Source organism: Phasianus colchicus, chromosome 16, assembly GCF_987193195.1.
Source record: "Phasianus colchicus chromosome 16, bPhaCol1.hap1.1, whole genome shotgun sequence".
NCBI classification, from domain to species: Eukaryota; Metazoa; Chordata; class Aves; order Galliformes; family Phasianidae; genus Phasianus; species Phasianus colchicus.
In genome coordinates, this window is record NC_143451.1 from 9576515 (window position 1) to 9601781 (window position 25267).

The following is a 25267-nucleotide window of genomic DNA, read 5'->3' on the forward strand; positions in this document are numbered from 1 at the left end:
CGTCCGGGGGCGGTGCCCTTACCGCCTGGCGACCGCTGCCCGGGGGCGGGATTGAAGGAGGAGATCCGATTGGTGGGCGGGGCCGAGGGCGGAGCAGCGATTGGCGGGCGGGACAGTGGGCGGGGCTACGGGGGCCGGCGCGGCCCAGCGCGCAGCGGCGGCGTTTCCCGGCGCCCCCCGCGGCAGATTGTACACAATCATCATGGCCGCCGCCGCCTCCGCCGCCGCCGAAGGTAGGAGCGGGCGGCCCGGGACGACGCGGGGCCGGGGCCGGCGGGGCGGGGCCGGCGCGGCGCGGGGCGGGGCCGGCCGCGGTAGGCGGAACGCTGAGGGCCGGGGCTGGGCGGCTCCCCGGGGCCGGGCTCTTCCTCTCCGCTCCCCGCAGGTGCCGCGGAGCCGGGCATGGAGGCCGAGGCGTCGGGCTGCGGCGGGGAGGGCGGCTCTCCGCGGGGCGATGGATGCCGGACCGAGCCGCCGGGCGCCGTCAGCAACGGCAGCGACGCGGAGAGCGGGCAGGAGCTGGTGGAGCTGCGGGTGATTTGGAACAAGAACAAGTACGACGTGAAGTTCTGCCTGGACAGCACGGGTGCCGACCTGAAGCAGAAGATCCACTCGCTGACAGGTGCGTGGGGCGGCCCCCAGGCCCCGTCCCGGCCGCCGCCCCCTGACCCCTCCCCGTTCCCCCCAGGCTTACCGCCCGCCATGCAGAAGGTGATGTTCAAGGGGCTGCTGCCCGAGGAGAAGACGCTGCGAGAGATCAAAGTCACCAACGGTGCCAAGATCATGGTGGTGGGCTCCACCATCAACGACGTGCTGGCCGTCAACACGCCCAAGGATGCGGCGCAGCAAGAGGGGAAGGTGGAGGAGAGCAAGAAGGAGCCGCTCTGCAGGCAGAAGGTGCGGGGGTCCTTTGGGGACGGGGTGGGTGGGACCTTGTGCTGCTTGTGCCGTGCTGCGTGCCCCTTGGTTGTGGAGGGGCCTGGCGGGGCTGTGTGGTCCCCCTGGGGCTGTAAGCAGCAGAAGTGTTTTATGTTGTTAGCATAAGCAAAGCTAATGTTAATTATATCTCACAGCTAACTAGTTTTTGTTGGTGTAAAATAATTGGATTTCTAAAAACTGTCTTTAAAATGGGTGTGGGGACTGTTCCCTCCGTGCTGAAGGCAGCGTGGCTGCTGAGCATCCCCCTCACACCTGGGACTCCCTCCCACAGCGCCGTTCTGTGGCTGCACCGCAGTAATGTGGGCTGGAGGAGGATCTTCAGCTCAGGGTGTCAGCAACTTCCCTCAGATAAACTAGATTAAAAACTTAAAATGTACACCGTTGATCTGCAACCTTTATGAGACATGCTTTTGTTTTTCTATAATTTATCATAGTTCACGTTCACTGTAAGTTCCATCATTGCTTAAAGGTACTCAGCAACTTATGAGCTCTGAGCATGGTTTTCTTGGTTACTACTGCTCTAATCTTCCTGTTTGGTGCTGTGTTGCGGTATGCTGCACTGTCAGATCTAGAGGACTTTCTACCATTCACTGAATATAACCCCTGACTGTTAAAACTGTCTTGCCCAGTGCCAACCATGTGATTCAGCATGTACTTTTCAAAGTGAAACTTGTATTCTTTTTATCTGTATATATTTATGTATTTGTGCATCCTACAAAGGATGTTACCCTTCACATTATATTGGGATTTTATTCATCTCTGTAATTTATTCAGGCTATTATAGGGAGTGCTCGGTTAACTTTGAAAATTAACTGTTTCCCGCGTGATAAATGACTATGGATAGTCTTTAACTGTCTCCTAGTGCTATTGGGATCTGTTGGATTCAGGGTGTGTTGGAAGTAAATTGAGAAACTCTGCTGTGTTTCTGTAAATCCTCATTTCTGTTTTTACATTGTAGCAACACAGAAAAGTATTGGATAAAGGAAAACCTGACGATGTGATGCCTTCCATTAAAGGTGTTCAGGTAGGTAAGTGGGTACCTGGGCCATTGTCACAATCAGAGAAGAGGCGGGTTTTTTCTTGTTTTGTTTTTTGTGGCTTGAGACCAACTGTGCTGGTTTTAGCTTTCCTTTCTGTTTGGGAAGAAAACTGCTAAATTGGATCGTCCTTATGCTTCAGAAAGTAAGAGGATGCAGCTTTTACTGTTCCTCTTTCCCTGTGACTTACCACGTTGCCTTTGTTATAGGAGCACCTACCAGCTGTGCCATTATCTGGCATGTACAACAAATCAGGGGGGAAAGTAAGATTGACCTTTAAGCTCGAGCAAGACCAGCTATGGATTGGTACAAAAGGTGAGAAATGCTAAAACTCTGAGGTGGTTAATTGGTAATTGGAGTATAAGTAAATTGTGGGAATGAGAAATATCTTCTGGCGTGACTGAATCGTGTTTAGGAGATAATATTATCTCCTTACTTCAAAACTAAATTCTGCTGCTGTTTCTCAAATGCCATTCTCTCAGATTGTTGGACATTAGTTGATACGTTATTTCTGTTCTTGAAAAACTTGAGCTCAGTGGTGCCAGTAGATGTGTGTTCCAGTCTGCTATTCATAGCTGCAAACGTGAATTACAATATTTGGCATTTCTCATGTATCTCAAAAGCACTTCATAAACATTGGTTCAATGCCAGCATCTCATAGAGGCCCGATGACTTGGCTGAGACTCTGAAGATTCATAGAACTGGGAATAAGAGTAGGAGTGTTGGCATCTTTGTCGTTATCTGTCCTTCCAACAAAAATTAGAGGGGTGTCTTGTTTCAGTGATGTGCAACTGCAGGAACTACAGCATGTGTTGCTGTGCAGAGGAATCAGTTTACTGTCTCGACTGGTGCCAGGAGGAGCTGAAAGTGCTGTGGTGATAGCATGCAGCACTGAGTATCTCAGAGAATCCCCTGCCTCCAAAGGAAGCTGTGCATTTTTAGTTTGACTGGGATGGACAATATTGTAATGAATATAAGGGCTTGCTTACTGTGCCAGTAAAGTAACCTAATTGGATGTAGTATTAGCTTTGGATGACACATTCAGCTGCTACATTATTTCCAAAGTAAGCAGAAATCTCCTTTCCTACCTACAACAAACTTGACTGTGAAAACTTTCTGGCTTTAAAAACTCCATGGGTACCCATTGGAATAGCATCTCTTAGGCTAAGTTACAGAGATTATGTATCTTCCCTTCTACAGGTTGGGCAACTGGGTTTTTTTGGCATTGATGATGTATTCAAAATGCATGTTTAGGTAATCAATACTCTTCCCTTACCTTGTACATCAGTTTCAAGTTCAGTATTTCTGAAGTGCTGTAGATTAGTGCTTCTTAAGCTTTGAAACTTGATTCTTCATGTAATTGACTGTCTTTAATATAACCTGTTTCCCTACTTCCCAAAATTAGCAGCAGCTTACTTCCTTCAGGGACTGGCTGTAATTGCTGGCTGTTGTTAGGGGAAGAACTCCTTCCTGCTCTGAGAAATGTGTGGCACATACTACACATCAGGGCTAGGATGAACACAACTGGCTGTTAACGTGGTTTTTTCATTTGTCAGTCCTGGAAAACTGAAATTGATTCTTTTGTCTTTACATCACAGTGTTTATTTCCCTGGGAGTTAAGTCCTCAGAAAGGAGTAGGGACATAAGAGAGAAATCTGCCACTAGTGATGTTCTTTGTGCTTGTTGGTGGTTACTGCTGCTGGCATCAGGCTGCAGGAATTGTAGCCATCTTCTTGCTGTTTCTTTCTGTGTTTACCCATAAATGTTTCTTTGCCTGTGCTCATAAAGCACCATGGAGCATTTTCTCAGGGTGAAGCTGGGGCTAGCTGAGGGTTAGCCAGCCTCACTTTGCTCAGCTGTCTTCAGCCTCATAGTTCTGTATAATCCTTGATAGTCAGTCCTGAATGCTCTCCCCTGGCCTGGCTCTCACCATGAGCGCTGTGCTGGTAAGAGTGGAGTCTTTGGAAGTAATGGAGGTGGTGTTTGAAGTTAGCATGACATTCTGCTTCCTCATACGTCAGAAATAATGCTTTGATCAATTTTGATGTAGAGAGAACAGAAAAGTTACCCATGGCATCCATTAAAAATGTGGTGAGTGAACCTATTGAAGGACATGAGGATTATCACATGATGGTAAGTAACATCTCCACTTCAATAATATCATTCCAGTTACAGAATATGCAGAAGTAAACCTATCAGAATAGAGTAATGCTGAAACGGAAAGCAGTACCAGCTTGGTGTGTTGTGGAATGTCAAAATGTCAACATTGTCTGCTAACACAATGTAAATATTTGGGCTGGCACACTGAGTGTCTGCTACTCTGTGGAAATTTGGGCTGGTTTCACAAGTGTCAGTGCAAATTAGTATCCTCTGTCTTTTGACAACACTTTTTTTTTTTTTTTTTTACTGCTGTAACAGCTTAACTCAGGATTTCTTAGTATTAGAGAGACTTTTCTTTATCTAGTTTAATTTCTGCTTTCTACTGTATTTTGTTTGTATAAACAGGCCTTGGTGGAGGTTTAAAAGTGAAGTGATTTGATTCTGTAATATTTTTCCCCATGGGATTTTCTGAAAAACTGCTATTGGGTACAGGAAAGTAACACAGTTAAAAGGAGAGCAGTGCTGATTCTGCTGGACTTTTTTTGTCTGTTTCTTTTAATCTCTGGTTTCTTTTGAGGTTTTGCTTTATGGAGCACAATAAGTAACTTCTAATGCTGAAGTAAGTTCCTTATATGAGTCTGTGCCCTTTCTTTAGGGGAAGAAATGCTGTACCTTAAAACTACTGTCTGTAGGAGGGAGCTGTTGAGTCTTTGCTCAAATGTTTGGTTTTTGATCACTGATAAAAGAAAACGTCCTCTTCTGGATGATACAATAATGATTCTGAGACAAGGGTGGAGGTTGTTGGCATGCTATGGTGCTCGTCCTCTCCTCTGCCTGCTGACAGAACTAGAGAACAGGACATTATCTAAATCTATTTTAATCTGTGAGATTTCACCAATTAAAACATGATCATTGCCTAATTAGTTCCTGCTCAGCTTCCTAGCTCTGCGCATTCTGCATTCCAGTAGTTTTTGTAGAGACTTATCTTTGGGTCACACAGTACATTCTGTCTTCCAGAGTAAATTCCTCACGTCCTTGAAACTGGCTGAGAGATTTTGTTGCAGCGAGAGTATCTTAAAAGGAGAGAGCTCATCGCTGTCACGGGTACTTTGCAGTTGTTTCACAGAGGGATGTTTCCTTTAATTTCGTATGAAATGCATATAGTGCACAGAGGCTTTTGGAGGAGGCCGTGGTGTAGCAGGCTTGTGTGATTTTGCAGAGGATAAACGTGCGTCCGCTCTGTCTGCTATCAGCTGTTCTGTTTCCCATTTGTAAATGTTGTTGTTCTTAACTTTGCAGGCATTTCAGCTGGGCCCAACAGAAGCGTCTTACTACTGGGTCTATTGGGTACCAAATCAATATGTTGATGCAATCAAAGACACGGTGCTGGGAAAATGGCAGTATTTTTGAAAGCACGCTCACCTCTGGCACAGGAAAATGACACAAAGCTAAGGACACTGCTGGGAGAGGCCTCCAGCATGCCTGGATGTGACAGTCCTGGAACTTATTAATAAAATATGATAAAAGAGGCATTGATGGAAGCCAGAGGTGATGTTCTTTCACCATTAGTTTACTTTTAACTTAAAATTTTCACCATCCCTTTTCTGCAGTCAGCTTCAACCGTATTTAAAGCAAAATGCAATGGAAATCAATAAATTCTAATTCACAAAATATTGTGTGTAATACACTTAAATCTGCTGAGAGTTGATCTTCCAATTTAGTTTTAAAAAGAAGCTATTACAATGTATTATTGAGGCTTTTTTTACATGGTTTGAACAAAAACAACTATTTTCATAATCTTTCAGTTACGAACATTAGACTTAATTTAGTGACTTGGTTGTGACTGAGAATTTCAGAACCAGTTTATTTTTAGAAATAAACTTGAAGCAGTGTAACAGTATGCAAAATGGATGTTCAGCAAGCCATATTCTGCTGGCCCTTTTCTTTCGGGTTTGAATCTTTGGTGGCAAAACTCTGCATTTCTTTGTTTTTAAACCTGAAGATGCCCTCCCTTTTTTTTTTTGTTTTTTTTTTTGTTTTTAATTTCCCCCTCTCTCCCAGTGCTGGAAGCTGTGGGTTGGTACTCCGTGGCATGTTTGGAGCAGAGGAACACCACTGTGGATGTTCTGTAAGCACTGTGACCCGGTGCTGCTCACTGTTCTGCTTTGTGCCGCCGTTGTTTCCCTCCCTGCTCCACTTGTGCCCGGAGTGCTGCGTTTTGGAGCTCTGTGCACACTGCAGCCCTGAGTCACATTGCAGCTGTTGTGACGATGCTCACCTGTCTGACTGGAAAACAAACCTACAGAAAGCTCTGGGCTGAGCTCTGTAACCGTGCTGCTGTGAGTGTGCTGAAGCAGTAATTCAGGTCTTGCAAAGGAGGCGAACCGAATGGGCCTTCCTGCCCCTGTTTGTGTTGGGGAGGAGGACAGAGGTGGGAGAGGGAAGTTCTGATGCCGTTTTGCATCGTAAATAACTGCAGTAGCCTTTTGTGATCCAAATCTGAAAGCATATGGGTATCTTCTGCAGTGAACCCTGCCAGACCAGGGGGATCTGTCCAGCAACTGACCGTCTGAAATTACAGTTACCTTCCAGCTTTTCTTTGGCTCAAGTTTACAGTAAGTTCTTACAGTAAGTTCTTGCATCCAGTTCTGTCTGAAATACCGTTCTGTGCCATTGGTTTGTGGTATTCAGTGTCATCTCAGCAATTAACGTGCCATTTATCTCAGGTTTTCTGCAAGGACCTTCCAGTCCTGACAAGGTGCACACCCCTACCAGATTGTATGTGCGGTCAGACTGAGTCCGTCTGGCTGTGTGTTAAATCTGCAGCTAACAGATCGCTGTTTGGTTTTGGTTGTTTTAACCCTGTAAGCTTAATATTCCTCAATCCAAATAGCTCAGCATTTTGTGAAACTTGCTTAGAAATATCCTTTTAGGAACAGCTGAACTGACTATATTCCATATCCATTTTTCACTTGCCTTGAAATAGCCCAGTTGAAACTCAGCAGGTGCAAACTCCTAAATGAGTATTTATTTTGTTTTATCCGAGAGACTTGGGAAAGTGTTCACTTCATGGTATGTGTTAAGGGTGCTTATTTACCTGTAGGCTCTTGATAGCAATGTAAGCAGCTTTTGTTTTGTCCTTTCAGTTAGAGCATTGATGCAATACGAATTGTAAAGGTGTTCCATATCCAAGATAGAAACTAGTAATGTTCTGGTTACTCCCATAGTGTGAGGTCTCTGCCTGTGGTGCTGCAGCAATGCAGGAGCCCTGGGGGCTGCAGGCAGGGGCTCTTGCAGTGGGTTGGAGGTAGCAGTTCTTCTGTCACTCTTACTTTCTGATTGCCAGTGCGGGTGTTAAAGCTTTAATTTTAACTTTCAGTCCCTGGTGGAAGGTGTATGTGCTGCAGCACTCCATCATTTGTTATAGCTGGTGTATGAGGGTAATTAATGATGCTGGTGTCTTCTGTCCCCTGGGTTCACCTTTGCATTCATCTGTCCCTTTTGTTCTGGCTGTCAGCTCCACTTGCTGCCTGGCTTGCTTGGAGCTCTCTGCATCCATTCACACTCTATTTCCTCCCCTGTTCTTTCCCTGGCTTGCCCATAAGACTTGTCTGTGGCTCAGGTCCTCCCGGAGGTGCTGTGAGATCTGGGTTTGGTGCAGGATCATGGTGAGTACACATGGCACCGTGGGCAGTGCCCACTGCCAGGGCCAGAGGGCTCCAAGAGCAGCAGTGTGTCTTCCCTGCACCTTCCCAGCCTCTCCCACCCTGTACTGGGGACAGCAACTTGTCTCAAACTGAGTATGAATGTTGGGGTTACAAAGCAGCTTTAGAGATGAAGAAGAAAAAATTATAAACAAAGATGATCAAAAGTGGTCCTGTTTAGGTGCTTCTTTTCTATTTAAATTTGATTTGAAGACTTGAATTTCTTTTATTCTATGTGCAAAATTTAACTTAAAATACAGGAAAGTGATGCTTACTGGAAATGCTTTAATTGGTGTTTGTTGGGTCGTTAACAGCGGGTTTCTCAGGAGTTCTTTGAAGCCAATATTCCTACTGAACTTAGCAGCATCTCTTTTAAGATCCTCTCTCTTTTGGAAGGATGTGGAGCTCTGTATCTTCTGCTGTGTGCCCGTTTCTCCGAGGCAGTTATTGTCATTGATCATTAACATCCAAGAGAACATGCTGTATGTTTAGTCCTGCTGTGCTGCAGCCCATCTGACCGGAGCTGTGTGCCAGGCTCCTCAGGGTTGGCTCTGAGAGCTGTGGTGCTCCCCAGGGCTGGTGGGCACGGAGCAGTGCTGTGCAGGAGGCAGCTTTGGTCCCCGCTGAGACACGGTGTCAGATGTGATGTGAAGGTGTAAGCAGTGCTTTCAGTTGGCTGATGAAGATTGCTTTGAGATCCAATGTGTATTCTTCCATAGGGTGTTTCTGGTAATAGCTGCAGTGATTCCTATGCAAAAGCTTAATTACTTCACTTAAACAACAATTTGATGCCTTTCTATGGAGATCGTTTCCCTGTTTGTGTACAGCTGTCATTCCCCACGGGCTGTTTTTGGGGGTTCCTTAGGAAACCGTACCAGCTGTGTCAGGTTTACTGCTCAGTGGTGGAAGCAACCAGAACACAAATGTGTAGTGGCAGCTGCAGTCTCCACCCCACTGCTGCCCTGTCCCCCCCAGCAGCCCTGCTGCAGTCTGTTTGCAACTCGGGGTGCTCCAGCTCCCCCATTGCTGTTCCCACATCGCCTGCCTGCTGCCAGGGTCCCTTTCCTCTCCTTGTTCAGAGCACAGCATTCCTTCTGCAGCCACTTTGCATCCCAGGCACAAGCGATTCCTGGGTTCATTTTTCATATGGGTTTTTAAAAGATATCATTTAAACTTTGTTTGGGTCCGATCATAGAATGTGTCCTGCATGAAAACGCTGTATTAATTACACATTTTTCATATCAAGTTTAAAATAAATCATTAATTTCTGTTAGTGACAGAGTCTAATGAGAAACAGGTAACTAAAATCACAAAAGAGAAAAAGGGAGATGAGTTCTGGGACCCAGATGAGCTGTTCACACGCAGTGCTCACATCTGGCGCACGCACACACACACACACACACACACACACACAGTGCCATGTCAGCCCCAATGCTCTGTGCCCGCTGTCCATGCGCTGTGGCTGCCCATGCCCCTCCAGCACAGCGGTTCCCTCCCAGCACTGTGCCAACCCCATGTAGCAAAGTTTGCTTTCAGGCCTCCCTTCTCTTTCCCTCTGTAACATTATTTCCCAATCAAACTATTTTCATTCTGTGCCATGTTCCCCTGTTGCCTTCAGCCACGGATTTGCTCTCTGCACTCATGAAAGTTCACGATGTCTTATCCATGTTCTGAGCAATTCTTTCATTTCTTGTTTTAAAAACAAAAAGATCTTCGATGTTTGTGTCCACTGCAGATTTATTTTAAATGGAATATGTAAGTACCATGTTTAATGGTATTTTTAAATAATCTATTGCCTATTTCTGGGGAGCGGGAGATGACATATTTAGTCTTAGATTTGCACTGCTGGATTTTTTAAGTGTAACCTTGACTGGTTATCCTATTGTTTTATTCTGTAAGATTAATTAGTCTTATGAATTAAAGTTTGATAATGAAGTCTGTCTGTGTTGGAGTCTTTGGGCATTCTGCACACACCAACTGCAGCTCATGACTGGGGCCTGCTGTGTGCCTGGGGATGTCACAGCTGGGAGCCCCTGCACCGGGGCTGATCCTGATGCCATCAGTGTTGCTCTCTGGGAGGGGTTATTTCAGCTCGGTGCTTTGCGTTGCTAATTACAAAAGGAGGTGGGTTACAGGCAGTACCTCCTTGGCTCCCTGTTCACTCGTAGGCTGCAGCCTTGTTTTAGTTCATAGGATGTCCGTATCGTGGTGAGTGTGCCCAGCCAGTATCCTGATATGGGCAGGGTCAGCCCCCAAAAAGCAGATGCCCCTATGGCCCTGGCTCTTAAAGCTTAGCATGTACTGTCCCGTATTCGTTACGGGCTTTAGAAACTTCCTTCCCCCTCCCCGTCCAGGGAGAGGGGGAAGAATGGGATGAGATAAACTTACAGCGTTAGTGCTGCAATAAAGATCATCAGAGATGATAACATACGTGCGCCAGATGGAGTAACGTCCCTTCAGCGCGATATCGAGGCGTGCTGCAAATCATAAGGGGCAATGTCATAATCTGTAAGGTCGGGAGGGGGGGATCTGAGGGCGCTCCCCTTCCCCTCCAGCGTGTCTTTGCGGAGAGAACGCATCAGATCCCCGGCGCTGCTGCGGGAAGGGCAGCCCAGCATATCAGCACGGCGCGGCGCAGCTCCCAGAGGCGCTGCCCGGACCGCCCACCCCCCGCCCCGTCCCCGTCCGTCCGCCCCGGGCCGGGAGGGGGCGGCGGGGAGGAAACCGCGTCCTGGTTCCGGCCCGGCCCCGCCGCCTTTCGGGCGATAGCGCTGCTCCGCCCGGCCCCGCGCTGTGCCACCGGCATGCCCGGGCCATGAGCGGCCCCGCCGCGCTGCTCTCCGAGCTGCTGCTGCTCCTCGCGCTGCTCCGCGTGCAGCCCGCGCAGGTACGGGGTGACGGGGTGACGGGCTGAGCGGGGCGGCGCGGGGCGACACGCGTGGTTCTGCGAGAAGCGCTGAGCGGTGCGCGGATGGCTCCCGTGGGACGGCCGAGTGCGGGAGCGCAGGGTGCCAGGGGGAGAAATGAGGGACGGAGCTGCGAGGGCCGAGGGAAGGTCGGAGGGCGGAGGGAGGTTGCGGCGGTGACATCTGCGGCTCTGCCGGGGCGGCGGTGTCGGTTCCGGACTCCCCGACGGCCCTCAGTGCCGCGGCACCGGGATGGATTTCTGGGAGTCCCCAGGGATGACGCATCAGTTGGCCCCGCTGCGACCGCCGCTGTGTGCTGCGGACGGGCACGCAGCAGCCCCGCGGGCAGGGATTGTGCTGGGTCCTCTTTAGCTTGGCCGGGTCCTCAGGCTGAACCCTGTGCTTGGTTCACGGCCGAGGACGTGGTGAGCTGCGGGTCAGAGCCGGTGCAGCGGTGGGATGAGCGGCCGGGGCCCCGTGCACCGAGCGTCGGTGTGCAGTCGGGCAGCAGGTGCTGTCCCCGCGCTTCCTGTGCCGCGTCGCTCCCCATCCTGTTTGCCAACGGGGTGAGGCCAGAGGGTGAGCGCGGCGGGTGAGCTGGCGCTTGTGAATGTGGACACGGCACACGGAAACAGCAGTTCCCTTCTCCGCAGTAGGTTTGCAATTGGTCCTTTATCATAAAGGCAGCTGAAGCGCATGGCTGTGAGAGCCTGCACCATTAGTTGCACTTCTGGCATTAAAACTGGCCCGACAAGTTTGCTTCTGGAAGGAGCTGGTGGCCAGGCTGCATGTGTCAACCTCGGGAGGGGCCGTGGGGACAGCAGGACAGTCACCCCACAGCCAGCCCTGCAGGCACAGCGTGCCCCAGAGCACGAGGGGTTTGGCACTTCTGCCACCCATTCATAAAGCACAGCACCTCATAGCAGATGTCATCCCCTGCCGTTCCATATCGCAGACTTGATGGCTGGGTGTGCTGTGCTCGGCACAGAAGGTTTTCCTGACCTGGGAGCAGGGAGGACCTCGGTCTGCTTCCCTGCAGCCTGCTCCCCTGCTGCTCTGTGAGATCCACACAGCACAGTGCTATTAGATGGCACAGGTTCTACAAGGTGGCACAATGCTGTCGGGTGGCACAGCACCAGGCTCATCCTCAGTCCATCCGTGCCCTGAGGCCTCCATTTCTGCCCACAGTGCCTCAAAGATAGTGCTGTGACTGTCCCAGAAACTCTGCTCTTCATATCAACGCTAGATGGAAACCTCCATGCTGTCAGTAAGAGCACTGGTGATGTCAGGTGGACCCTGAAGGATGGTGAGTGGCAGCCCAGGGTTCACCCACAGCTCTGTGCACACCCCAGGGCTGCCGGGCACAGCTCTGTCCCTGCATGGCTGCTGGCAGAGAGCATTGGCTGTGTTGCTGGCTGTGACTATTCTGGGTCTGACATGCAAATAGGTCTGCCCTGAGCATGCCAGCACATGGCTGTGTGTAAACACTGCCACGCTGTCCCCTGTGAGGGGCGAGGCTGCTGACGTGGTGTTTCGCTCTCTTTTTCAGATCCCATTCTGCAGGTGCCGGTCTATGTCGCAGAGTGAGTATTGCTGTCCTGCCAGACAGGCTGTTACTTCCAGCCCTGCAGGAGGCATTCAGGGTTGCTGACAGATGGGGCTGCCCTGATAAGCAACCCATTTGCAGACTTAGAGAAAGTCACCATGCCCACCTTTGTGCAAACACTTCATGCACAATGATGAGCAATAGCTATGGCAGACCAGTACCACCATGCACAAAAGCATGGGAGAGAAATCAGGAAATCCCTGAGTCCCCTTCAAGCTGCAGGGGACCTGGGGACAGCAGGGAGCTACTTGTGCTGGCACGGGACAGGAAGGAACCATCCAGGACCACTGCTGGAGGAGTTTCCTTACTGCATCTCCTGCTCAGCCATTAATGTGTTCCCGGAGGTTGGGTGCAGCTCACATGTTGTTCTCCCACTTTTCAGACCAGCGTTTCTGCCAGACCCCAATGATGGCAGTCTATACATCCTGGGAGGAAAGAAAAAAGAAGGCCTGATGGTCAGTGGGGGGCTGTGGCCAACCTGTCCCCTCTGCTTCCCTGGGCTGTGGCAGCTGCTGGTCCTTGACTCCATGATGAATTGGTTGGGTGGTGTGGGATGGCACAGCTGTGCTGGGCGGTGCTTTCTGGGAGCATCCTGGCCCAGCTCTGGGTGCAGGGAGGTTGCACTCGGGCTGGCTGTGGCATTGAGGCCACATGGTCTTTGTGTTGCAGAAGTTGCCATTCACCATCCCAGAGCTGGTCCAGTCATCACCGTGCCGCAGCTCGGACGGGGTGCTCTACACAGGTACGGGAGCTTGAGCAGCACTGCTGCTGGGAAAAGCGCCTGATGTGCGAGTGTGGAACTGCAGGGAGGGAGTGGGGGAGGTTCGTGGTTGCGTGTTTGTGGGCTGGGAGAGGTGGGGAAGAGGCAGCTGCTGAGTGGGAGAGCAGCGCTGCAGAGCTATAGGGCAAAGTGTGCTCTCATTGGCAGGGAAGAAGCAGGACACCTGGTTCATCGTGGACCCCAAGTCAGGGGAGAAGCAGACCACGCTCTCAACAGAGGCCTGGGATGGGGTGTGCCCCTCCAGCCCACTGCTCTACATCGGCCGCACCCGTAAGGCTGTCCTCCCCTCCGCTCACCCTGCGGGTTCCAAGGGGTACTGGGCTGTCCCACTGCCTCCATAGGGACTGCTGCCATCCGGAGTGATCTGTGTGACTGCTGCCAGCAGCAGGCTCTGCTGTCCCTTTGGAAGTGGCAAAAGAGTGGAGAGTCTGGTTTTCTCCAGCAGTGCGCTGTGATGTTGGGCTCAGTGCTACCAGTGTGCTGGGGCTGGAGCTGGCACTGACTTCATGCTGGCAGCTCCAGGGGTGTCAGTATTTCCCCTCCACATTCAAGGCATCGTCCCCATCGCACACAGTGACTGTGTGCTCTGCTCTCACCCCAGAGTACGTCATCACCATGTATGACACCAAGACGAGGGAGCTGCGCTGGAATGCCACCTACTCTGACTACTCGGCACCGCTCTACGAGGAGTCCTACCCCTACAGTGAGTGTCCCTGGCCCTGCCCACACTGGCTGTGCCATGGTGCTGCTGCAGCATGTGTTTCTCTGGCAAAGACAGTTCCCTCAGCCCATTGCTGTGCCTTGCAGGACACTTGTGGAGCTTGGGATGCATTGGGTCACCCGAGCCCACCGTGCATGGCTGGCACAGGCAGGGGGATGCAGCCACACAGGCAGCACCTCTACATTGCCTCCCCCTTTGTGTCCATCCAGAAATGTCTCACTTTGCCTCCAGCGGGGACGGGCTGGTGGTGACGCTGGACAAGGAGAGCGGTGAGGTGCTGTGGGCACAGAATTATGGCTCACCCGTGGTCGGCATCTACGTGTGGCACCAGGACAGCCTGCGGCGCATCCCCCACCTCAACCTGGCCATGGAGACACTGCGCTACCTGACCTTCCACTCGCAGGACATCCACCTCGCCCGCTGGGGCCACCAGAGCATGAAGGACTTCACAGCCACCAAGACCCAGCTGCTGTAGGTGACGCGGCGTGGGGTCCTGCTGGGGCAGCTCCGGGTGGTGGCTTAGTTTGAGTGAGGCACTGTCATAGTTGCCACCATCTCGAGGAACGCGGGATGCCAGCGGGTCACAGCAGTGGCAAGTGGTGGCACTGGGGTGATCATGCCTGCCTGTCCCACTGAGCTGATGCTGCACCCGCATTGCAGGCCAGCGCTGTACGTGGGGAAGCACGCAGCCAGCTTCTATGCCCTGACCTCCCTGGTGCACGGCAGTGTAGCACTGGTGGTGAGTATCTGAATGCCTGTGCCGAGCTGCGTGTGCACCTCATCCCCATTGCCCGGTCTTGCAGCCACAGGGCATCACACTGGCCAGGATTGATGGCCCCACCACAGATGACGTGACCATGAGAGAGTCAGGAGAGTGTGAGATCACTCCCAGCACCGATGTCAAGTACCCACATGGCAGCATCACCGCACTGCACAACCAGTGGCTATTGATAGGTGCGGGGCTGCACACAGTGGTGGGAGCTGCCTTGCTGTGTAGCTACAGCTCTCAGCTCTCCTTTATCCCACCAGGGCACCATGAGCTGCCTCCCGTGGTGCACACCACCATGCTCAGAGCTTTCCCTGAGAACCTGAGGAAGGCGACAGAAACCATCATTCCCCGCAGCTCTCCTGCCAGGACTGTATTTGACGATGTGAGTGGCGAAGCACTGTGTGTCACTGCTCTGCTGGGGGCACCTTGGGCCATGAGGGGTTGCATGGGTTGGATGGTGTCCCAGTGCATGGGGTGGTGTCAGGGGGGACCTGTGGGTCTCTCAGCTTTGGGAATAGCTTTTCTTTGGAGGAGAAGGAGCTGTGGGTGCTGTCGTAACCCAGTATCCCCTCTCCTGCAGTTCCTAGCCCCCAGCAGTGTGGAGGAGCTGGCTCTGCGGGGCAGCGAAGGGCCCGTCCTGCCTGAGCCTGGCCACAGAGAGCAAACAGAGGTGTACCCGGATTCTGGTGACTGGGACTTGCTGCTGGCTGCTGTTGGCACAGCGCTGCTGGGTGGTGGGGTCCTGCTGCTCCTCGTCATGGTGCGTGGGCTGCTACTGGTACCGCCTGGCAGAGCTGGGAGCCACAGACGTGGGTGCTGGCAGCAGCTGAAAGGATTCCTCCATTGTGCTTCAGAAGCTGCAGAAGCAGCACGAGGTGCAGCAGCAGCAGCTGGAGAAGCAGATTCAGCTCTTGCAGCAGCAACAGCAGGAGATGCTGCTCCCACGTCACAAATCTGGTGAAGGCATTCCAGCAGCACCCAAACAACCAGCGGGAAGCAGGGGAAGTGCACCTGGGCTGCAGCCAAGCTCTGGTCCCCATGACCCCCCAGAGCTGGTGAATGGGACAGTGAGCATGAAGTCAGCAGTGTCTGCAGGTAGGTACTGAACCAATGTCCTTGGTGGAGGAGTAATGCTGGAAGGCTGCAGGGTGTCTGCATTTCTCTGCAGAAGTGGAGCCCGACGTGATTGTCGTTGGGAAAGTTTCCTTTAACCCCAAGGATGTGCTGGGCCATGGAGCGGGAGGGACCTTCGTCTTCAGGTGGGTTCGTGGCACTGGGAGCCTTTCTGTTGTGACTATGGGGAGATGGCCCCGTCCTGCACGTCGACCCAGAGCCTCCAGCACGGCGAGGGGTGTGATTTCCCTACAGAAAAACCTTAGCTGATCCTCAGGTGTACTGCTCTGGGTATCCCTCCCATGCTGGGGGGTTTGTGGCATTGCCTGGTGCCCGGCCATCTCTGTCCATCTGCATGCAGGGGGCAGTTTGAAGGCCGGAACGTGGCCGTGAAGCGCCTTCTGCCAGAGTGCTTCCACCTTGTGGACCGCGAGGTGCGGCTGCTGCAGGAGTCAGACGAGCACCCACATGTTGTGCGCTACTTCTGCACCGAGAAGGACAGGCAGTTCCACTACATTGCTATTGAGCTCTGCTCTGCCACGCTGCAGGAGGTGAGCACGCAGTTCCCCCATGCCGTGTGCTGCAGTCACCCTGAGCGTGGCAAGCCTTGGGCAAATGGCCTCCCTGTGAGCTCACACACCTGACACTCCTCCTCTCCAGCCGTGCCCTGTTTGCTTCAGTACCGGCCTCAGCTCATCTCTCTGCCTCTCTCTGGTTGCAGTATGTGGAGAGCCCCAGCTTTGATCGGCGCAGCCTGGACCCGGTGTCTGTCCTGCACCAGACCATGTCGGGGCTGGCGCACCTGCACTCACTCAGCATCGGTGAGGCAGCAGCATCCCTGTGGTGATGGCATCCATCAGGGCACCGTGTCCTGTTCTCAGCCATCACAGCAGCATCCCCTGACTCGGCCCTGCAGCTGCGGCTTCACCTGCGGGTAATGCTGCAACCCGCCTCTTGCAGTTCATCGTGACCTGAAGCCCTGCAACATCCTCATCTCCGTCCCCAACAGCCATGGGCAGATCCGAGCCATCATCTCTGACTTTGGGCTGTGCAAGAAGCTGCAGGGCGGGCGGCACAGCTTCAGCCTGCGCTCTGGCATCCCTGGCACTGAGGGCTGGATCGCACCCGAGGTGCTGCAGGAGGCACCAAAGGAGAACCCCGTCAGTGAGCCACGTGTCCTGCTTAGCGCTCACTAGCTTTCCCCTGCTGCCTCCTCCTTGCTTGCAGTGTGCTGCTGAAACGCACGATTCAGACCAGAGCTCTGGGAGCAAAATGCAGCCCCAGCACAGCAGTGCTCAGTGTCAGGGCTCCCTCAGGCAGCACTGCTTTCTGCTGCATTGCTCCTTCCCAATGCAATGGCAGAGCCTGGTGGAGCAGGAGTGCTGCTTCATTCCTCTGCTCCTTGAATTTGGCAAACATGGGACAGGTGGAGGTTGCACACCTGCTCATTTCAGGGAGCCTTGTGCTTGGGTCAACTCATGCGGGTGCCGAGGGCAGCAACTGCTCTGCTGTGTTTGTCTGGCATGGCTGCAGCTGCCACAGGCTGTGAGGGGCCCATCTCCTGCCTGTGTCTTGCAGACATGTGCAGTGGATATCTTCTCTGCTGGCTGTGTTTTCTACTACGTGGTGTCGGGAGGGCAGCACCCCTTTGGGGACAGCCTGCGGCGCCAGGCCAACATCCTGGCAGGTGCCTGCCAGCTGCCCTGCCTGCAGGAGGACGTGCATGGTGAGGCTGCAGTGGGTGCCTGCAGTGCCCACCCTGCTCTGAGCCCTCTGCCTGTCCTTGTGCCACCACCGCTCTATTCTATTCCATGCACCAGACAAGATCGTGGCCAGGGAGTTGATCACATCCATGCTCAGCAGTGAACCCCAGAAGCGCCCCTCAGCCCCTGCTGTCCTCATGCACCCCTTCTTCTGGAGCGCAGAGAAGCAGCTGCAGTTCTTCCAGGTGTGCGCCGGACACTGCATTACAGTGTGGGCAATGAATTTCTTCCTCTAATCTCACCTACTCAACCCCACTGCATGGTGCAGGACGTCAGCGACCGTGTGGAGAAGGAGCCAGCCGAGGGGGCCCTGGTGGCAGCGCTGGAGGCAGGCGGCCGTGCTGTGGTGAGGACAAACTGGAGGATGCACATCTCCCTGCCACTGCAGATGGGTAAGAAGCACTGGCCACGTGCCATGCCAATGCAAGAATATGCAGGGAACGGAACGTTCCAGGTGTCAGAGGGCCCCGCAGCCAAACGCTGGAGGAAATAGAGGTGCAGGCAGTGCAGAGGAGAACCCCGTGGCTGTGGGGCTGTGCCCCTGGCTCTCACCTCACCCTCTCCTCTGCTTTCCCCACAGACCTGCGCAAATTTCGCACCTACAAGGGCGGCTCAGTGCGTGACCTGCTGCGCGCCATGAGGAACAAGGTACGTCCTGCCTGCCCCCAGCCTGCACTGCCCTGCCGTCCCTCACACCCCTCTTCTCCCACAGAAGCACCACTACCACGAGCTGCCCGCTGAGGTCCGTGAGGCTCTGGGCTCCGTTCCCGACGGCTTTGTGCAGTACTTCACCTCCCGCTTCCCCCGGCTGCTGCTGCACACACACAGCGCCATGCAGCTCTGCGCCCACGAGCGGCTCTTCCACCCCTACTACAGCTCTGAGCTGGGGGGCACAGGGAGCTGAGCAAGGTCAGCGTGGCTGCAGCACCGCTCCTCGTGCCCCAGGCTGCTGGAGCATCGACCTCTGGGGCTCACCTGTACGGGACTCAGCCGCAGCCATCCTCCTGGATGGCCCCGGAACCTTCTGGCATCCTTCTCCCCACAGAGTTGGACAGGGTGAGATGAGGACACAGACACCACATGGTGTGTGCAGGGTCTGCCAAACCCACAGGAGCTTCCATCTTTGCAAAACCTCAGGGCCAGACATAGGAGTCTGGAGACCAGAGAATAAAAATCCCCTACTGCAGATGTAGTATTTTAAGAAGCCAGGGAAGGAAAAAAAGTTTTTGTGAGAACAGCTGGAAGCACTGCAGCTCAGCTGCTGGAACCCACAGGTCACTCCTCAGATCAGCAGCCTTGTTTCCACAGTTCCTCCTGGGGAAGCAGCTGTTTGTGCTTAACACAGAGATGGGAGCAGAAGGACTGATAACACAGCGCTGACCCTGGACACAGTCCTTGTCCCCAGCTGACAGCACACAGATCAGTGCTCAGCATCTGTCCCAGGGCTTTGGCCTCGCTGGTTGCACAGGCTCTGGGAGGGCATGCCAGCCCCAGGGGTGAGGCTCAAGGCCCCCAGCACAGTGCTGGTAGCAAGCTGGGTTTGTGCAGACTATTCCTCTTTCTGCTGTGGTATGGAATCTTGTTACATAGGTAACGAGGTGTTGTTCCTGGTTTATCTTCAGAACACTGTATAGCCAAGAACTTTTTATACAAAATATTACAAAGAAAATAAAAAAAGCTTGTCATGCTTTAAACCAATCTGGTATGAGAGCACCAGTAGGTGCCAGCCATCAGCACTGGACTACTGCAGCCTTCTAGTGTGACTACACTGTTAGCAAAGCATCTACAACATGAAACATAATCAAAGATTCTGATCAAACAGAAGAGGGGGAGGTGTAGAACTGCTTTCCTCCTGCAATAAGGCCCAGGGCTGTTCTCTTTTTTTTTTTTTTTTTTTGGCATTGCCAAAGAGCAAGTCCAGGGCTGAGCTCAGCCAGCAGCTGGAGGAAGAGCTGGTGGAGATGAGAAGTCTTGGTCAACAATAATCCAGAAGCAACATGCTGCTGCTTCCCTACCAAGGAACCAAGAGAGGCTGGACGCTCCAAACAACAATCTTTAATCAAGTTATGCAATATACAAAAGTTTAGTTTTCATGTAGAACAAATTCAGTATTAAAATGCAGATTGCTCAGTCTCAACCTGGGCACGTTAAATATCTTAGTTGTGCTGCAACAAAAGGAAACAAGTCCAGAGCACCATGCACAGACATGTACAAAACTTACATGATAGTTCTGGGGAGAACCCCACACTTTATCTCATTAGAAGGCCCAGGAACCTCCAACAAGAGGGTTGGTTTTTGTATCAGGCTTTTGACTTTGAAAAGTTAAGGAAAAAAAAAAAAGACTATATAAGCAATTTTTAAAAAACACTTTGTATTGGGAGGAGCAAAAAACCCCTTTGTGCACCACTCACAGTGAACACAGCACCATCACCACAGCATCAGGGACTCCCTGGGGGCAACTGGAACGTACCCAGGAGCGGGAGCCCAGCTGTGTGATGGCAGGTTACAGTACAAGGGATGCTAATAGACTTCCCCGTTCACAGCTGAGCCAGTTTGGCACAGATGTTGGTTCCATCAAGATGAAAGCCTAAGCAGAGGATTTCACACGGGCTGAGCCAGATTTCGAACCGAGGAGCTTCTCCACCATGGTGCGAGCATAGCGTAGTCGGCTGGCCAGCTCCTTGCAGCATCCGTGCTCCTCAATGAGGCTCAGCTTGTACGTGCGGAAGTCCCGTTTCTCATCTATGTATGTGACAGCAGCCATTAGAGGGCACAGGATGACTTTGGTGTGGTCCTGTGGGGAGGGAACACAAGGTCACCCTGAGCACATTGCTCCACGGTGAAGTGTTTTTCACTCCTTCGGATGAACATCACAGCAAGGTCAGCCCAACTGCAGCATGCTGACAAAGCACAACACTGCTGCAACAAGAAAGCGCTTACTCAGAGTGAATCAAAGGGAAATATTCACGCTGCACCAACTGTGAAGCAGTTTTACTCCTGCTAAAGGAAACAACCACTTGAGCTAGGAGTGGCTGGATGGCTTAAATATCAGCAAGCAGAGCAAGGAGCCTTCTAGTGCTATGTTCACTGGGCAAAGCTTCAGCTCAGGCTATAACTGCCTGCAGAGATCACCACCCTGCCATATAGCACTGAATGTAGCAAGTCAGCACAACAGCCTCACCTGAAAGAAGTTGATCTGCACAGTGCCATTGCTGAGGTGCAGGATGATGGCACTGCGGGTCCGGAACCACGTGCAGAGGTAGGGTAAACGTGCCAGCTCGTCTCCTTCCCGAGGTGTGATGTTGGCACCTGCCTTCAGCAAGTGCTCACTCATATAGTTCCTGAAGTATTTCAATAGTGTTATCTGCAAATAGAACAGGCTGTGAACAGACAGGCTGAGGATGAGCCCTGGTATCTGGAGAGAATAGGAGCTGTTACCACAAATTCAGGGACTTCTTACGTCTTTCAGAACCTAAGGGGTCACTGCACAAACCAGTGCAAATTCTCAAGTACCACCAGAATTAACTTTGCTGTCTGAGTACAAGACTCAGTTTGCTGAATGCTTCAGTGCATGTAAGCTTTATAAAGAGCTTACTTCTGTGAAGCTGCTCAGAAATGAGCCTCAGTTAACAACTAGAAACAAACAGTGAGAGCTGCCATCATCTCTCTTTCGAGTCACACTTTACCAGCCTGCTGAATGCAAGTAACCCCAAGTTACACATGTTTTTCCCTGGTGTCTACCCTCATAGCAAAGCTCAACAAGACCTGCAGAAGCGTCACCAGAAACAGCCACCCACCAACAAGGGTTCCTGTCCTCTGCACTGACCTTCTTGTTCAAGGCAGAAGGGCAGGATCTCACAGTGAAGTAGGATTCGGTGTTGTTTTGCTCAATGTACTGCAAGCTGTCCCCATCACTGTACATAATAAGACGAGTGGAGTCATTGAAGAGAACTCCAACACTGTTGTCACACAGCTGATAACCTAGTTCAAAATAAAGCCTGTTAGACTTCCACATGTGGGACACTTGGTTACATGAAATACAGAGCTGGAACATTTGTCATCTAGGGGGTTCCTGAAGGCCACCTCACCAATTTTAAAGATGCTTCTTTTTACAGAGGTCTAGATGGCACTTTCCTCTGGATTTGTCATCCTCCCTTATTGCATTATCTGCTGCATAAGCAACTTCAATTCCTACACTGAGTACACATGCTAGCCATTGTGGATCCACAGGATCATGCCACATGCACCCTTAACGTGGCCAGGGTGGATATTCAGCAGCCACTACTCTGTGTTTGCTTAGTGTTTGATGACATTCCTGGTGATGCTCTTGGACACAAACACTAGAAAATCATGATTAAAGAATTAAACCTACACTGAGCACAAATCAGATTCTACCAGCTGCTTCAGGAACTAGAAAAGGCTGAAGTACTGCCAGCACATTATTTACCTAGACCATACTTATCCGAGTAGTCCACCCATTTGCTAACCCAGAAGATGGGAATACAGGCTGGGTCTTCAGCTTCTTCTGCAAAGAGAAAAGGAGTTTGTTAGAAGACATTTCAGGACCTGCTGTGCATGCATCACAGCAAGCAAGGCCAAGAGGAAGATAAGTAGCTTCTACATTGCTTTTCTGCCTTTCAGGTTGAAGTGAGGTCAGCTGGTCCCTCAATTCAGCCAAGAGCATCAATGACAGAAGCAAGTTATCCAGAAAGGTCAGTGCCTGTGGGATTGTCCGCAGACTCACCTTGTCTCACTGCTGTTCTCTCAGAGGGTTTGGCTGAGTTGACTGCAGTCAGCTGCTGTAACATGTCAGCTAAGTGACACTCAATGGTGTCTCCCACCTCCCACAGCCCAGCTGCATCTTCTTTTTCAGGCAAGTTTTCTAATGCAGGGCTTTCTGGTCCTGGGCCAGGAAAGAGAAGATTGCACAAACATGAGCAGCAAGTTTCTAGAAGCATCAATTCACATTCTACCCTAGCTATAGGAAACATGTTATGCACCTCATAGCTGAACTGTTTCCTGCTTTGGTTCTGGACAAAGACCAAGGAGAACTCCCAGACACGAGATGTTCTAGTTTCCATGTGAACTGGGAGAGTAGGTGAAGAGGCACTATATTCCCCACAGATGGGTCTGTATGTCGCTAGAGGCCAGGCAGGCTCTCATCCAGTGCTGCAGTCCATAGCCCTCACTTCCAGACACCTGCCCTTACCTTTGTTGAGTGCTGTCAGTGGCTTTCGCCCATTCAGTTCAAGTGTGCTGGGAGCGATTGAAAATCGAGGTGCAACAGTGAGACAGCTGGTGGGCAGGCGGTTGGGGATGTACCCTGATGTGAAAAACTCATCATTCAGCAACTCGTTGATAGTCGGGCGCGTGGCAGGGTCAGATCTTAGCATCTTCTGAATGAGGTTAGCAGCTACGGGGTTGATGTGCTAGGAAGAGACAGGCAGAGTTGTGAGACAAGCTGAAGGACAAGCACACACTAGCAGCATCTGCTCTGTATACTACAACATATACAAGGTTCTGATCAGAGCACGGCTCTGGGTCAGGCAAGCAGGACACAAGCCTGGGAAACAGGACCATACAGATATGGAGAGCAGTCTCCTGGCAGCATGGAAAGCTTAAAATCAACTGACTTTAGCAAAACCAAATCAAAACAGCAGTGAGATGAGATGGAGACTTGGCCCAAGACTTCATCTGTGGCTGGACTCAGTACATAAAATTGAACAGACTTGCCCAGCTGCCCAGCTCAGAGGTTTTTTTTCCTGAATCGAAGGGAGTGCTGCTGGCCCCTCAGGAAGAAGTTGGCCCTACAGGTTCACTCTGCCATCAACTGATACAGCCCCTTCCCAGCTGGCTGCAATAGTAGCTGCTTCACTATTATGTGAGAGCCCACTAAGTGCCAGAAACAGGATGGCGCAAGAACAGCTACAAGATGAGTGGATCCACCCATGAGAAGTACAGTACCTTGGGAATAGTATACTCATTCTTCTTGATTCGGATGTACGTTTCTTTGAGACAAGATGTTTCAAAAGGCGGTTTCCCCACCAGCAGAGTATACCTGCATGTTTGTAGACATAGAAGCGTGTTAGTTGGGTTTTTTTTTTTTGTTTTTTGTTTTTTTGCATAAGACAGCAAAAAGATAAGACTTGAGTGCAGAAGAAATTTCATCCTAAGGACAACCTGCTAGCAGAAGGAACAGAACACTTTGGCATTAGAAGCCCAGTAGAGCTAGCAACTGCAGTACTGTGTCTGGTTCCTACACCACTGTGAAGAGTGCTGAGATCCAGTAACTTCTGGAGGCAGCTTCAGTTAGGAAATGAGGATTTTGGAGGGAAAAAAGGCCCAAGGCAGCTGTACTGCATAGCAGATCAGACTGCACACGTACACATGTGCTCAGAGCACCAGGGAGGTCAGGTGCCAGCTGGCAGCAGGGCTCAGCCATGGCAGTGTGCTGGATACAGCATGTCCAAAACTGCAGCATATACTAAAACACCTCACAGGGGCCAACAGGATGTGTGGCACAGAGACCTCATAGTCCTTCAGGAGACACTTTGACTCACATGATGCAGCCAATGGACCATATATCCACCTCAAAGCTGTGCCCCTTCTTGCCCAGCACCTCCGGGGCGATGTAGTTGGGGGTCCCACACAGGGTCTTCTTGCGCTCGCCATCGTACTCCACTTTGGTGGCCAGGCCAAAGTCACCTTGGGGAGAGACAGAGAGATGGGAGCAATGCGGGACCCAGGCGGGACAGAACGGCCACGGGGCAGCGCACCCCCACACCTACCGATCTTCACTTCCATGTCGTCGCTGAGGAAGAGGTTGCCCAGCTTGAGGTCGCGGTGGATGACGCGCTGGCTGTGCAGGTACTGGCAGCCCAGGATGGTCTGCCGCAGGTAGTAGCGCACCTCGGGCTCGCTCAAAGCCTTCCGCCGCTTGTGCAGCTCCAGCAGCGACTGCGGGGAGAAAGGCACGTGGGGCGTCGGTCGGCCCGCTCCCGGCCGCGCCCGCACAGCCCCCCGCCCGCCGCCCCTCGCCCTCACCCGACGGCGGCACAGCTCCAGCACCACGTAGACGAAATCGTTGTCCTCGAAGAAGCCCTGGAAGCCGACGACGTGGCGGTGCGCCAGGCTGCGGTGGATGGCGATCTCCATGGACATCTTCTCCTTCTGGTGCGGCTTGGCCAGCAGCGATTTGGGCACCACTTTGCCCGCGAACACCTCGCGGCTCTCGGCCTCGGTCAGCTCGTAGCACCGCGCGAAGCCGCCCTTGCCCAGGAAGCGGCCCCGCACGTAACTGCGCCGCGTCCGCGGGTCCACCAGCACCTTCGGCACCTCCTTGCCCCCCGCCGCCGCCACCGCCGCGCCGCCAACTCGGGCCGGCTCCACAGCCGCCACCGGCCGGGCTTTGCCGCCCGCCGCGCTCATCGTGCTGCCGCCGGACCGGGGAACGTCGTCGAAGCCGCGGGTAAGCGGGGCCGAAGCCGGAGCCGTGCGGGACGCGCTGTAGCGGCGGCGCTCGCCCGATTCAAACGCGGCCCCCGAGCGTTACGCGCCCGCGACGGCTGCCTATTGGTCGAGAGGATTTAAAATCCACGCCGCCCGCCGCGGGGCATCATGGGAGCAACGCCGCCCGCCGCGCTTAAAGAGACAGAAGCCGGCGGGACGGGCAAAGAGCGCCGCCCTGCGGCCGGGAGGGACGCCTCGCTCCGCGGCGGTTTATTGGCACGCACCGAGACCGCTCCCGTAACGCCTGCGGGCGGCGAGCAGATTCCCCTCCCCGGGAGAACTGACAGACGCTGACAGGCCTCCGGGAGACGTGATAGCG

The 25267-nt window shown here is 52.5% G+C and overlaps 3 protein-coding genes across 3 annotated transcripts; 2 read left to right on the forward strand and 1 right to left on the reverse strand.

Moving 5' to 3' along the window:
* Window positions 1-117: 117 nt before the first annotated feature.
* Window positions 118-9717, forward strand: UBFD1 (ubiquitin family domain containing 1). The gene is made up of 7 exons (XM_031606558.2): window positions 118-233; window positions 386-622; window positions 689-897; window positions 1898-1963; window positions 2186-2291; window positions 4027-4109; window positions 5376-9717. The coding sequence occupies exons 1-7, from the start codon at window positions 203-205 to the stop codon at window positions 5484-5486; spliced, it is 843 nt and encodes a 280-aa protein (XP_031462418.2). The 5' UTR covers window positions 118-202; the 3' UTR covers window positions 5487-9717.
* A 785-nt stretch (window positions 9718-10502) lies between these two features.
* On the forward strand, window positions 10503-20236 carry ERN2 (endoplasmic reticulum to nucleus signaling 2). The gene is made up of 22 exons (XM_031606839.2): window positions 10503-10667; window positions 11875-11992; window positions 12236-12269; window positions 12675-12747; window positions 12962-13034; window positions 13221-13343; window positions 13675-13776; window positions 14004-14265; window positions 14455-14533; window positions 14598-14748; window positions 14824-14945; window positions 15144-15323; window positions 15418-15658; window positions 15732-15822; window positions 16038-16227; window positions 16398-16497; window positions 16637-16836; window positions 17255-17402; window positions 17497-17624; window positions 17708-17831; window positions 18020-18087; window positions 18152-20236. Exons 1-22 carry the CDS (start codon window positions 10596-10598, stop codon window positions 18341-18343), a joined length of 2871 nt encoding a protein of 956 aa, XP_031462699.2. The 5' UTR covers window positions 10503-10595; the 3' UTR covers window positions 18344-20236.
* On the reverse strand, window positions 20027-25000 carry PLK1 (polo like kinase 1). The gene is made up of 10 exons (XM_031606841.2): window positions 24484-25000; window positions 24228-24396; window positions 24000-24144; window positions 23404-23497; window positions 22649-22868; window positions 22184-22342; window positions 21887-21964; window positions 21266-21420; window positions 20621-20803; window positions 20027-20233 (listed from the first exon to the last, which is right to left on the reverse strand). Exons 1-10 carry the CDS (start codon window positions 24865-24867, stop codon window positions 20027-20029), a joined length of 1794 nt encoding a protein of 597 aa, XP_031462701.2. The 5' UTR covers window positions 24868-25000.
* Window positions 25001-25267: the final 267 nt, after the last annotated feature.